Source organism: Salmo salar, chromosome ssa12 (genome assembly GCF_905237065.1).
Source record: "Salmo salar chromosome ssa12, Ssal_v3.1, whole genome shotgun sequence".
Taxonomy (NCBI): domain Eukaryota; kingdom Metazoa; phylum Chordata; class Actinopteri; order Salmoniformes; family Salmonidae; genus Salmo; species Salmo salar.
This window is the reverse complement of record NC_059453.1, coordinates 53,742,359-53,755,344: the sequence shown is the minus strand read 5'-3', so window position 1 is coordinate 53,755,344 and position 12,986 is coordinate 53,742,359. Positions and strand designations below refer to the sequence as shown.

Below are 12,986 nucleotides of genomic sequence, written 5' to 3'. Positions count from 1 at the left end.
CTGATTAATGATGGGGAGGGCAGACCACGCCCCTGGACGCTCCGCGGTCTCCATGTCTGCAGTGAAGATACTAGTAGGTCTATCGAGATACCTCAACAAGTGCACTCTTGCTCCTTCTCTGTAGATAAGGTAAGAAAAAAATGCCCCTTCACGTTTCTATTCAGTTATTTACATCTAAGTGTGTATTACTGTGTCAGTGTTTTTCTGTGCTTAGTTTAAGCTACATTGGAAGAGAAAATACATTCGTTTTTTTTCACTTTCTTAAAAAAATTGAGCATGTTATGTAATTGAAATGCCGCGCCGTCTCTGGCTTCAAGTAATGAACGATTAACTGTAGTTTAATATGGTCATGTTCTTCGACATTTCCACCTAAACTATCCATGCTTCAAAGGCATTCGGGAACATTTTACGCACAGTTCTGAGGACCATTTGAATCAGATGTGCTATCGCATGATCACCCTGATTTTCCCACGGTGCTACTGGACATTAGGAAACACCTGGAAAATACGTTGTTTTATTGATTCAATCATTTTAAACTGGACAAAGCTTAGAAGAAATCCGCATTGAATGGACACATGACAACACAATGAATGCATTACGCCAAATGGAAGTCTACCATATTCTATCAACACTTTTTATGTATTTTGGCTGAGGTATCTACTGACATTAGCATTTAATTAAGCAATAAGCCACGAGGGGGTGTGGTATATGGCCAATATACCACGGATAAGAGTTGTTTTTATGCACGATGCAATGCAGAGTGCCTGGAAGCAGCCCTTACCCGTGGTATATTGGCCATATACCACAAACCCCCGAGGTGCCTTATTGCTATAATAAACTGGTTACCAACGTAATTAGAGCAGTAAATATAAATGTTTTGTCATACCCGTGGTATATGGTCTGATATACCATGGCTGTCAGCCAATCAGCTTTCAGGGCTGGAACCATCCAGTTTATAATCATCATTATAACCCGGGTGGTTCAAGCCCTGAATGCTGAATGGCTGAAACCAATGGTACATCAGACCGATTACCACAAGTATGACCAAAAAAATACTAATTCTAATTGTGTTGGTAACCAGTTGATAATAGCCATAAGGCACCTCGGGTGTTTGTGGTATATGGCCAATATACCACGGCTAATGTCTGTATCTGCGTTGCGTTGTGCACAAGACAGCCCTTAGCCGTGGTATATTAGCCATATACAACACCCCCTCTTGTCCTATTGCTGAATTATATTCTATGCTCTATCTATGGCATTGTGAGATCACTCAGGGGGGTTTGGGGTACTTTTTCTATTCAGATGCTGATTGGTTTAAAAAAAGAAGCAGAACCAACTTGGAGAGAGTTTTGAGGCACAACAATGGCCTCTTGTGAAGGTCAGTATAATAAGTCGACCCAGTTTTGGGGGTTTGTCAGGGAATCAGCAGTAATCTGCATCCTGAATTGGCACAGGAAGGGGAGAGAGAGCGAGGGGAGGGAGAGGGTGGAAAGAGTAACCATCAATAGGCATTACAGCACTAATCCTACACCTCTTTGGGCCTTCTGTAAGTGATGGGTACAAACAAGCTTAGGCCAATAATTAATGACCTTATACTGAACATGCAAGCTTTTATATAAGTAAAACGGGGTGTTTACAAGATGGCAGGAGTTAACCGAGATTTCCACCAAGCTGTGGTCCCCCAATTTTGTTGTTGTTGTTGCTTTGTGAGCTACTTGAAGCCTTTCAAACGTTCTTGTATCCAAACGATGTGTCTAGCCATATTCGTCCTAAGACATGACCCAAGAGGAAACGGCTGTGACCTACCAGTGGGTTGGTCCCCACCCACCATATGTGAAACTCTGTCCCAAAGTGTTTGGTCATGTTGGGCTTCTTTATGTGTGGTGAGGGTTGTCTTTTGAAAAGGAACGTGTATATATATATATACACATGTTAGACAGTCCAGTGTTCTCCAGATAGTAGAGGTAAAACTGCTTGTCTGTCTGTCTGTCTGTGTTCCAGGTGCCGGGTGTGACGACAGAGCTACCATGGGCCGCAAAGAAATAACCTGCAGTTGGAAGAAAGTCATCAACAATATCAGAGATGTGTTCGAATTCAAACAAGCGCTGGGATCGTAAGTACTTTGTCCGTTAAAATGATTGCCCGGAGGTGTAATTCAAAGCACTTTTACTTTGAGGATAACTCGCCTCATCCGATGTGCAGCACCCACCTGGGTGATGCAAGGCAGCCATTTTGTGCTTGGTTGTTTCACTGGGCCTTTGTTGCTGAGTAGCAACTCTTGTCAGCTTCTTATCTCCGACTAAAGAGCCATTATTACAGGATTAAGTGCATCTCCAGGATATCTACTTTACCTGTGCCCAGAGAAGGATCCTAGTTTGGCACTATAATCCTGGAATGTTCTACCCAGATTAACAGCTTATCAGGACCCAGGTCAGGGCAGGTCATGTTTATCAAGGGAACACTTGGCGCTCACACAATCTAGTCTCTCTCACCTTAAAGACTGAACCTTTGTTGGAGAGTTTTGAGTTTAAACGAGGTAGCAACAGTAACCAAAAGGGGACAGGACATGGCACATTTTGGGAAAATGGTTGACCAGTGTGTATACGTACGTTTATGATCATGTGTGTGTGAGCCTGAGAGTGAGAGTGTGAGCATGTGGGTCTGAGCACATGTGTGCTAGAGTGTGGTTGCTTGCATGTGTGGGCGTATGCGTGTTTTGTAGGTCTATGCACAGTACATGAGAGCTTTATGAAAGGAGTTGTTCTTTGTGAAATCCAATAGGAAAGTGTTATTGCCCACACAACGCTGATATCTGCAGAGTGAGAGGGGCCTGTCTGTTGCCCCTGGTCTACCTGTTCTCTGAGCCTCCTCCTCACCACCTCAGCCTCTCCTCAAGCAGCTTACAGCAATAATACATGAGAGAGGCTGAGGTTGAGAGAAGTGTGAGCCAGGCAGGTGAGCAATGATGTCATTACAGAGTGGGCACAGCCTATCACTGCTCAGTTAAAGGATTAAGGGCCTGGCATTGTGTGTTGACAGTGTGCGTTTGCACGAGGTGAGGTGTGAGGGAATGAGTGCGACCGTGTGCCTGCGTGCGTGAGTTTGTGTGCGACGTTGTGTATCTGTATATGTGTGTGTTCATCAGACCTGGGTTCAAAAAGTATGCTTTGCTTTCAAAATACTTTGAGTGTTTGACTGAGTCTGCCAGGAGTGCCAGATGAGGGGGAGGAAGCGAAGTGGCAAGCACAATCAAAGTATTTGAAAGAAAACAAATACTGCGGTATTTGAACCCAGGCCTGGTGGACATTGTGTCTCTTAGCCTCCGTCTGTATGTCTGTCTCTACCAGACAGTGATGTCTTTGGGCACAGGGCGCACTTATTGCATCAGCATCACAGGTGTTGGAATATGGGCGTCTGCCAAACCCGAGGATTATCCACACCTCGGTCTCCCTCAAACAGGGCAGTCAGCAGATGGGAGGTGGGATCCATTTTGTGCCGTTTAGGATCATCTTGGCTCCCTCCCACACATGAACACTTCTCTCCCCCCCCCAGTCTTCTCAGGGTTCATGAACGATGGAAATAATCCTCCGGGATTAATTGTGTTTTAGTTCTTGAGAATTTCTGATGTATGTAACGCTGTCTGCAGCTGGAGCAGCCTACTACTTTTAATTATCCAATCAATCAATCAATAAATCATCTCTGGTCTCTTCTCTGGCTCCCCTGTCCTGAGCTTCAGGCTGGGTACTGGAAAAGGCTTGTGTACTCATCCTCCTGTATTGCCCTGCTGCTATTCACAGGCCTCAGAAGCACAGGCCATACCTGAGCCTCTATGGCTCTGTTTAGACCGGCAGCCCAATTCGGATGTTTTTTTCACTAATTGGTCATTTGACCAATCCGTGGAATAAAGGTTAGAATTGGGCTGCCGGTCTAAACAGAGCCTTCCTAGGCCACACTGGTCTTGCTCCGAGCCGTGTGCAGCTGTGAGCCAGGAGAGTGAGGCTTGGTGGTGGTGACTCCACCTACAGCTCTGTAGCCTTCCAAAGAGTGTATGAGCGCTTCCGCCGTCTTGGTTACACCTATCCAATTATCTGTGGAATGGGGTTCATTTTTCAGGGTTGTTTTCGAGCTGTTCCACTTCGTCTTCAGAACGTATTGGTTTAATTGGAGCCGTATTTCGTTTGGTTAGAGCCCAGGTGTCTAACTCTTTCCTTCGAGGGCCGTGTGTCTGCGGGTTTTCGCTCCTCCTTTGCACTTACGGTCATGAATTAGTTAGGAACTCCCCTCACCTGGTTGTCTAGCTCTTAATTGGACACACATTGAACAGAATAGCAAAAAAAACAGCAGATACTCAGCCTTCCTTTGAAGGAGTTTGACACCCCTGGATTAGAGATTAGAATTGTTAACTGTAGTTAAGCTCAGAAATCTGCAAGTTTATGGAACCTGAAGAGGTTCATTGCCTATGGAGCTCAAGCCCATGGGTTGGATAATGGACATAGCCTTATAACCATTTCTCTGTCTGTGTGCGTAGGGGTTCGTTCTCCGAGGTGTATCTGGTGAGAGAAAAGAAGACTGGAAACCTCTATGCCCTGAAGTGTCTGAAGAAAAAACACCTCAGCTGTAGCAAGCTAGAGAACGAGATCACTGTGCTGAAGAAGTAAGTACACCCACACACACACACACACACACACACCTGAATGAACAACATCACAAATCTCTTCCTCTTCCTCTCAGGATAAGGCACGACAATGTAATTGGATTGGAAGACTTCTATGAAACTCGGACACACTACTACCTTGTCATGCAGCTGTGAGTGGGGCACCGTTATCTCTACATATTCTAAATGCATTTAACATACAGAGAAATGTTGCTGTTTTACAAAACCTGCTGAATTAGTAGGGTCTAATGAAGACTTTAAAGGCTGATGATGAATATAGTGGTGGAGATTCTGATGTGTGTGTGTGTGTGTTCCTAGGGTGTCTGGTGGGGAGCTGTTTGACCGTATCATAGATCGGGGAGTGTACACAGAGAAGGATGCCAGCTGTCTGGTTCACCAAGTGCTGGAGGCTGTCAACTACCTTCACGAGAACAGCATAGTGCACAGGGACCTCAAGGTAGGTTACACACACACACACACGTAATATCCAGGCTGTATCACATCCGGCTGTGATTTGGAGTCCCATAGGGCGGCGCACAATTGGCCCAGCGTCGTCCGGGTTTGGCCGGTGTAGGCTGTCATTGTAAATAAGATTTTGTTCTTAACTGACTTGCCAAGTTAAATAAAGGTTAAATAAAATACATTTAAACAAATACAATATTCCACACATATTTTACACACACAACACTATTATATACTATGTTGGGAGAATAGTTTCTCTGCCGCTTTTTGATTCTCTTTCCCTCTGTGTGTGCAGCCAGAGAACCTACTATACTTCAACTCAGATGAGAACTCCAAGATCATGATCAGTGACTTCGGCCTGTCCAAGATGTCCGACCACGGTGTGATGTCCACGGCCTGCGGCACGCCAGGATATGTTGGTGTGTGTGCGCCAACCGTGTGTTAGTTGGTTGACCATTGAAATAGTGTAAAGCTTTGTTGCACAGATAGAACAGACTAGCATGGTATCTAATCCTGTGTATATTTGAACGTCTACAGCCCCTGAAGTTCTGGCTCAGAAACCCTACAGCAAGGCAGTGGACTGCTGGTCCATAGGAGTCATCACATACATCCTGTGAGTACCTATCTAGATATCCGCCAGCACCTCTCTTCAACCTTTTCATAGTATTAGGATGACTGCTTTGTGAGATGGTATTTCTAGATAATGTTTGGGGAACGTTATTGTTATAACTCTGTGATAACCATGTTCCCTCTGCGTTTACCAGGCTGTGCGGCTACCCTCCGTTCTTTGAGGACAACGAGACACGTCTGTTCTCTAAGATCATGAGGGCCGACTACGCTTTCCACTCGCCCTTCTGGGATAACATCTCAGAGTCAGGTAAGACATACCACCACCCCTACGACAAGGGTATCAACACAGAACGAGTATCATAACTACATAGTAAAGATAATCATAAGTCATCTCAGTGCTAGAAAACTTTTTTTTTACTACATATGCTGAAAGTTCCATGTCAGTTGTTGACGTTTGTCGGTCTCCGTTTCCATAGCGAAGGACTTCATCCGGAACATGATGCAGAAGCACCCTAAGAAACGCTTCAGCACAGAACAGGCCCTCAGACACCCCTGGTGAGTTACACACAGATCCAGGATCAATCCATCCTCCCCTCATCTTACTATAACCATTAGGGGGCAAATAGAAAACTGATCTAAGATCAGTGTCTGGTGATCCCACTATTTCTTGTTTATTCTTTGTTCCTGGTGGCCATAAATGTCATTTCCTGTTGCAGGATCATTGGGAAGACAGCGAGGGATCAGGACATCTATGAATCAGTCAGCATGCAGATCCAGAAGAACTTTGCCAAGTCCAAATGGAGGGTGAGCAACATGTCATAGGGCTACATACAATATGCTGTCATACTTACGTTACTATTATTATTATCATCATCAAAACATGAGTTTTTTTAAAAATCAATCCTAATCTTCCTGTGTGTTTTGTTACAGCAAGCCTTCAACGCCACGGCAGCCATCAACCACATGAAGAAGCTGCAGTTGGCCCACGCCGACCCCGATGCCCCTCTCCCACCTATCCCCGCCATCAACCCCTGCAACTCCCAGAATACTCAGCAGGACATCGACACCAATGGCAACCTCCCAATCCCAGTGTGTCACGTGACCCCTCCGGAGGCGCAGTGCCGGGGCCTGAGAGCCAGTCACAGCGAGCCCAGGCACACGCCGGTCGTTATGGAGACGTGTAACACGGAGAATTGCTCCTCATTCGCGGCAGCTCAGAGGTGAGTCCGAGTGGACTGAGGGGAGGGGAATATGTCATTCTGGGGGGGGTTGAGTTATGTCCAAAGTGTAAAATCTGTGGTTCTTAAGGCTTTGCTTTTTGCTGTCTGTTTCAGCTGTGATGCCATTGACCGGGCGACCAATAGGAATGGGCACACCATGCAGACTGGGGTGTGTTCTGTTATGTGATTTATTGACCTAAGGATCAATTCATTGGCTTTAAGGTAAATAGTCTCAAATACACAATGCACATTTGCTTGCATACACTCATGTACACAATCAACAAAAACTATGGAGAGTTGATAGGAAAACTCTCACATGAATGATATGAATCTTCATGTGAATTTACACTCCCCACGCCCCTCCAGTGCCCCTCCAGTGTTTCTGCAGTGTTGCAGTCAAGAAGTTTGAGCCACTCTACAGGTGTCAGCTGCCTCCTGCTGGTTCAGGAGTAGTACTCTGTAGTGCTCCTCTGAGATGCCCAGAGGCCCATAGCAAGGGCCTGGTCCCCGAACCTTATCCAGAGAACACAGGAAGACCTGAGATTCATACCCAACTACAACGTAGTACATTTACACTCACACAAATGTAAACATTAATTTCTTTGACCCAGCCACTGTCGATGTTTAGAAGAGTACATTCTGTACTTATATCTCAACAGAAAATATACATTTGAAGTATACAAAGACGTACTGTATTTGCAATGTATAATTATCTATGAATGTTTATTGACCTATGGAAAACAATATACTTTTTTTGAATATCTGTTTCTGATAGCTGTGACGGCTAGATTGTAACTAATTCATTGGCTTTGGCTACTTTGTGTTGCTGTCTGAACTAAATTAAACTGTTCTTCTTTCACTCACATCTGTTCCTACTAATGGATCTGGAGAAACCAGAGTCCTGTGGCTCTGAAGAAAATGTATGGATTAAAACCTGGTAAAAATAATGATTTATGAATACAGTATGACATTTATTCAAGGAGAAGTGCTTTGAGATGTCATTGCTGTCAAGCGTTAAATCGAAGCTATGTACTTTTATATTGTGTGAATTATTTGTATCTTTTATAATCCTAAATGTAAGAATTCTGATTTATGAATCTTGCCGACAGGTTTGAATGACGTTGACCCATTGTTTGAATCCTAACGCTCATGTCGTAACAATGACTTTGGGTTGAGGAGGGTTTGAAGGGCTGACATTCTGTGTAAGAGAAGAGTTATTACTGTACTTAAAGTGGTCCTGTGTAATAATAACACCACTTTATGTACAGAGATGATAACATGTGCCACTTTTATGCCATAAACTGCTGTAGAGTTCCTCTTGTAGTCTCGATGCCATTGTAACCGTTTGACTGGAGATGCTATCTTATAACCACAAGCGCTATACTTTGCTTCTTTGTTTTGTTTCTAAATAAAAACTTAAATGTAAATCTTCCTCTTCTGTACTTTTCTTACCTCAAATCTCTCCTCTTCAGCTAGCCTAATCCACAATCCTGACCGCTGCGCTCTCATTTCATTTCACTTCATCAGTCTGGGCCTCCTATGACTGAACTACTGTAGCTGAGGGGCATTGCACAAAACAAATGTAAAAGCTTTAGCATCACTGAATCCTTGTAACAGAATGTCAGCTCGGGATATCAGGACGGTCAAACGAGGCTACTCTACAGCTATTGGTGGAATGTAGGACGTAGCAGGGCCGTTTCTAGGATTTGAGGACATTGTAGGCTTAGCCCATTGAGCTATAAGGGGGAACCATTCCCCGGACGACATTTTTCATTTCAACAGCTAAATGCATCAATCTGAACATTGATGAGATGAATTATGCCATAAATGTAATAAAAACAATGTTAAAGGCAGGTTGCCTATTCTGATGTCGGTTGTTGACACGGGTGAGTTAAGAAGCCTTGAACTGTTGATGTTCCCTTGATTAAGTCACTGAACCCTAATTGCTCCTGTAAATCAATCTGGATAAGAGCGTCTGCTAAGTGACTTAACTGTAGGGGCTGATACAGGTGTCCCGGTTAGAGGACAGGGGCGAAAATCTATCAACTTTGGGGGGGACAATTACATGAAATTTTCTCAAGAGCAATTCCTGAGGGGGACACCAAAAGTAGTGCTGTAACACATAGCCTACATTGTAATATGGTAAATGTATATTGAGGAACCAAAGAAATAAGGTGTTTGCCGTACTCCTAACTACCGGTACCCAAAACTACACAACTACTCACAACAGCAATACCATTGCCTTTAACAAATCTTAGTTCAGTCACCAGTTTAAGTTGAGAGTGGGGGTATCCATGGCATTTTCCAATTATGTTCCTATTTTACAAGTCCAAAAAATTTTAGAACCTTTCATAATGTTGCCAAACAAAGACTCAACAAACTTACCTGAGACTCTGTCTCTGCCAGTCTGTCCCTGCATATCTGTCCCCAACTCTGCTGTCTGTGTGCCATCTGTTGCCTGCTCTGCCTAATGACATCATTGTGAAACATTTCCATTAGAATTTCATTTCTTATGAACATTTTATCAACTAGTCTTTGAGATATTAGGCTACTAGGGTTCTTACTTTGCGTTTTGGTGTACTGAAAAATACTCTGATGTCCGTCTTTTATTTTTCTGCCATTTTTCTACCTGGCTGGCTGGCTACACACACACACAGTGTGTAGGTTATTTACAGTAAGAGATGGGCTTCTATCATCTTATCTTTTATCATTCTATTTGGGCTTCGATCTAAAAGGTAGCTAGCAAATGTGAAACGGATTAAAATGACGAGTTGACAGCTGTATGAGTTCACCATTTACACAACATATGCTGCAACCTTTTGTAATTTTAATAGTTTGTTTCATATTGGCTGGCTTACAACAATAGCTGAATTTGCAAAGCAAGCGAGCACCAATTCCGTTTCAGTGGTGTTTGCTATAATCTTTGCTACCCGGGTTAAATAAAATAAATAAATAAAAATTCCCTTGCGACAATTTAGCTTTTGCAACGAGACCATTAAATATATTTAAGACAATGGTAGAAGAAGAGTGTAGTTCTGTTCAGTTTGGACTTCAGTTTATCGCTAACCTTATCACAGGGACTTTGAAGCACTAACTTACATCATCTGCATGCTGATCTCGGAATAAATTGACGATAGCAAAGATTCCATCTTTGACGAGGCCACATAAATGGAATAGGTACTAGCTAGCTTAATAGTTAATATTTGCACGCTAGCTCTGCATATTCAGCTAGTGTGTGTGCGCGATTGACTGGATTAACTTTACGTCAGTAACGTTCATTGAGTGCCTTTCAGACAGTAGACACGACCCCTCTGTTACCTTGCCAGTGGATCAAACCATTGTGAGGAAAAGGGTGGGGGGGTCGCAATCTTTTGAAACTTAAAAACGCGCTATTAAGTGTCTATAATCAGCACAATTGCTTTCATTGCGTATTATTAATATTATTTAAACTACATAGTTATGTTTCAGTGATATATTGGGGGGGACAAATCATATTTTTCCCAGGATGGGGGGGTCGTGTCCCCCCGTCCCCCCCGGGATTGCCGCCCCTGTTAGAGGACAAGGATGGGGAGAGAGACGTGGACTTTCGTTTTAGAGAGCTGCAGCTCCCGTTTATTTTCTCCAATAAATCACAATTCATTATTGACTTGTGTGCTAAAAATAAACACAAAATATAAAGCTAAACATTTGCGTTAGGAGCATTTCATATAAAGAATAAACATGAACACAGTTATCATACACATTATTTCCATGTCAGTATCATCACTCTTTGAAGGATATAGAAAATATCAATTATTAATGTCCATATGCAACATGCTGCAACAACTCAACAGTCTACCACTACTGATACGACAGCGCATCATTAAATGCTCATATATTCACATATGAAACAAGAAAGTAAAATGGAAACAATATTGCGGGTTACTCACGTTGGGTATTGGATGCACAGGTAATAGAAATGAAAAGGGGTAAACGCTGGAGAGTATTTTCAAGAAGCATGGGTTATTTGGTACTGAACTAAAGACAAAGGGAACTCAGGCATTTAATAAGGGAATTGGTTGCAGGTGCGCTCAGAGCAAAATCAAATGTTATTGGTCGTGTACACATTTTGCAGATGTTATCGCAGATTTCCAGCTCTAGCAGTGTAGCAATACCAACAATACAAAACACACACAAATCCAAACAATAAAAAGCATAGAGATGTATAGAGGTATCCAGTGCCCAAAAGCCTATATTAACATACATTGTGATACATCGTGATGGCTCAGAAGCGTCTGCAGTTAAAGGCAAAGTTAACTAAAAAATGTGCAATTAAAGGGACAGTTCCATAAAAAGTATATTACAAATGAGAGCCTTTTCTACAATGTGGGTGAACTGTCCCTTTAAAACACAGCTTGAAGAAAGAAATTCCTGCGGGGGGTATGTTTCCCAAGTGCAGGGGGTTTGAAAATGTTTATGCTATAACAATGAATTTCTTCAAGTCACCCCACAATCAAGAAAAATCTATAGGTGGGGGGGCTGACTAGTTGCAGACACTTGTCATCTTACAATACATAGGCAAAATCGTTTATGAGCTATTGAGAGTCCCCTTACCATCACTGCCTAGCAGCTTGTATACACTACTAAAATACAAATAATACTTGATGTAACAGGCATTTCAATATAGGCTATTCTTGTTTTTCTGACTTACAATCAACATGACCATGACATAGTGTATACCCACATGAATGCTGACAAAAATGGAAAGCCTCCTTTAATTTAGGCATATTAGATTTAAATAAGTAGTTACACCAGCAAAATTGTGGAGAAGTGTAATAAAAGATGTATGAGGAATAACAGTACTGTTCTTGCTGACAAACACTCTCATTATCCTATAACATGACATAAATAGGAATTGTTCCACAATCTTACATCAGCTAATGTGAAGGAAAGAAATGAAACAGAAAATCTCCTGAAGACAACAAGGCATAGTCTAAATCTACCCAAATGTAGAAATCTAAATCTATTTCTTTTTTCCCACTCCCCCCCACTAGGATAAAACGTATGCTATCTCTTTCTCCGTGTGCCATCTTAAACCAAATGTGTGGCTGTCCAATTACCAGGTTGTTAGCTAATAAGGTATCATGACTGAACAAGCGTGTTTGTTATTGAACAAATCATCTAATTACCGATCCCCACGTAGCCTAGTTTTGAAATGGCAGGGACATGGTTTATTTGTCTTTATGCTTCCAGCGAATTCACGATAGTAAAGAAAAACAACATATCTCCGGTAAAATGGATCACATCTTTTGAACCGTTTGGGCTAGTGACACGCAGTTTTCAGTGAAGTAAAGCTAAAATCAGGACAGTCTCTACGGCATACTGCCTAGCGTGTAAGTGATAGGCCAGTATGGGAACTCATATCAGACAAACAGCCTGCAATTTCTATATTCTTGGACCATCAAAAGGTTCGTGGCTGGATCAAAAACATTCAGGGCTGCAGCCCCAGAAATCCCAGGCCTAATGATGTCACTGGGATGTCGTAGGATAAGTAAAAAAAAAACACACAATAAGGGAAACTCAACGGCATGAAAAATATATTTATTGGGACATTTATTCTACAAAATGGGACAAAATAAATAACATCGCTTCTCTATCTCAATGAATAGGCTATTTGAGGATGACCTCTGCCCTTTTACCTCTCAGCCCTGGCAAGTGGAGAGGATCTTGATCTTCTGTCTCATGTCAGCCAGGAGGTCCCGCAGGTTGCCGTCCAGACCGGTCAGCCTCTGGGACTTCAGTAGGACCTCATCCTGTAGTCTACGCAGAGAGTCTGCTTTACCTGAAGATAGAGAGGGGAGGGGGAGAGAGGAGAGAGAGGGGGAGGAGAGCAGGCGGAGGAACAGGAAGAGAAGGGAATGTTTTTTTATTTACATATATATATATATCAAATCAAATTTGAGGGAGCCCTGTGACCGCACTGGTCTGGAAAGGAGGCCGTTTGTATTCACTCAGTTTGCTTGGTTCTCTCAAATGTCATTTTTTTTCCCCTCAGGGGTTGAAACCTCTCATTGTTTGGATTAGAAAATCCAACCATTGTA

At 42.8% G+C, this 12,986-nt stretch overlaps 2 protein-coding genes across 4 annotated transcripts in view; one reads left to right on the top strand and one right to left on the bottom strand.

Moving 5' to 3' along the window:
* LOC106565118 (calcium/calmodulin-dependent protein kinase type 1D) lies at positions 1 to 8,333 on the top strand. 2 transcript variants are annotated; one of them, XM_014131868.2, is made up of 14 exons: positions 27 to 129; positions 1,303 to 1,378; positions 2,002 to 2,113; positions 4,529 to 4,654; positions 4,732 to 4,806; positions 4,973 to 5,111; positions 5,412 to 5,535; positions 5,654 to 5,729; positions 5,881 to 5,993; positions 6,163 to 6,241; positions 6,403 to 6,490; positions 6,617 to 6,906; positions 7,021 to 7,128; positions 7,273 to 8,333. In XM_014131868.2, exons 2-13 carry the CDS (start codon positions 1,363 to 1,365, stop codon positions 7,091 to 7,093), a joined length of 1,311 nt encoding a protein of 436 aa, XP_013987343.1. In that variant the 5' UTR covers positions 27 to 129; positions 1,303 to 1,362; the 3' UTR covers positions 7,094 to 7,128; positions 7,273 to 8,333. The 2 variants fall into 2 exon arrangements, with proteins under 2 accessions (XP_013987344.1, XP_013987343.1); XM_014131869.2 differs by lacking the exon at positions 1,303 to 1,378 and having other exon boundaries at positions 1 to 129.
* Positions 8,334 to 10,490: 2,157 nt separating this feature from the next.
* LOC106565121 (laminin subunit beta-3) overlaps positions 10,491 to 12,986 on the bottom strand; it is a 41,328-nt gene continuing 38,832 nt past the window's right edge. For both annotated transcript variants that reach the window (XM_014131873.2, XM_014131876.2), the window contains exon 22: positions 10,491 to 12,727. In XM_014131873.2, the coding sequence (XP_013987348.1) occupies positions 12,588 to 12,727 (140 nt within the window). In that variant the 3' untranslated portion in view covers positions 10,491 to 12,587. The remainder of the gene's footprint in view (positions 12,728 to 12,986) is intronic.

What these genes read in the sequence shown, in the direction of transcription:
- LOC106565118 (XM_014131868.2), top strand. An exon ending in CGGCACGCCAGGATATGTTG is followed by an intron (nt 5,536 to 5,653) that starts GTGTGTGTGCGC and finishes GAACGTCTACAG; the next exon opens with CCCCTGAAGTTCTGGCTCAG. An exon ending in TCATTCGCGGCAGCTCAGAG is followed by an intron (nt 6,907 to 7,020) that starts GTGAGTCCGAGT and finishes TGTCTGTTTCAG; the next exon opens with CTGTGATGCCATTGACCGGG.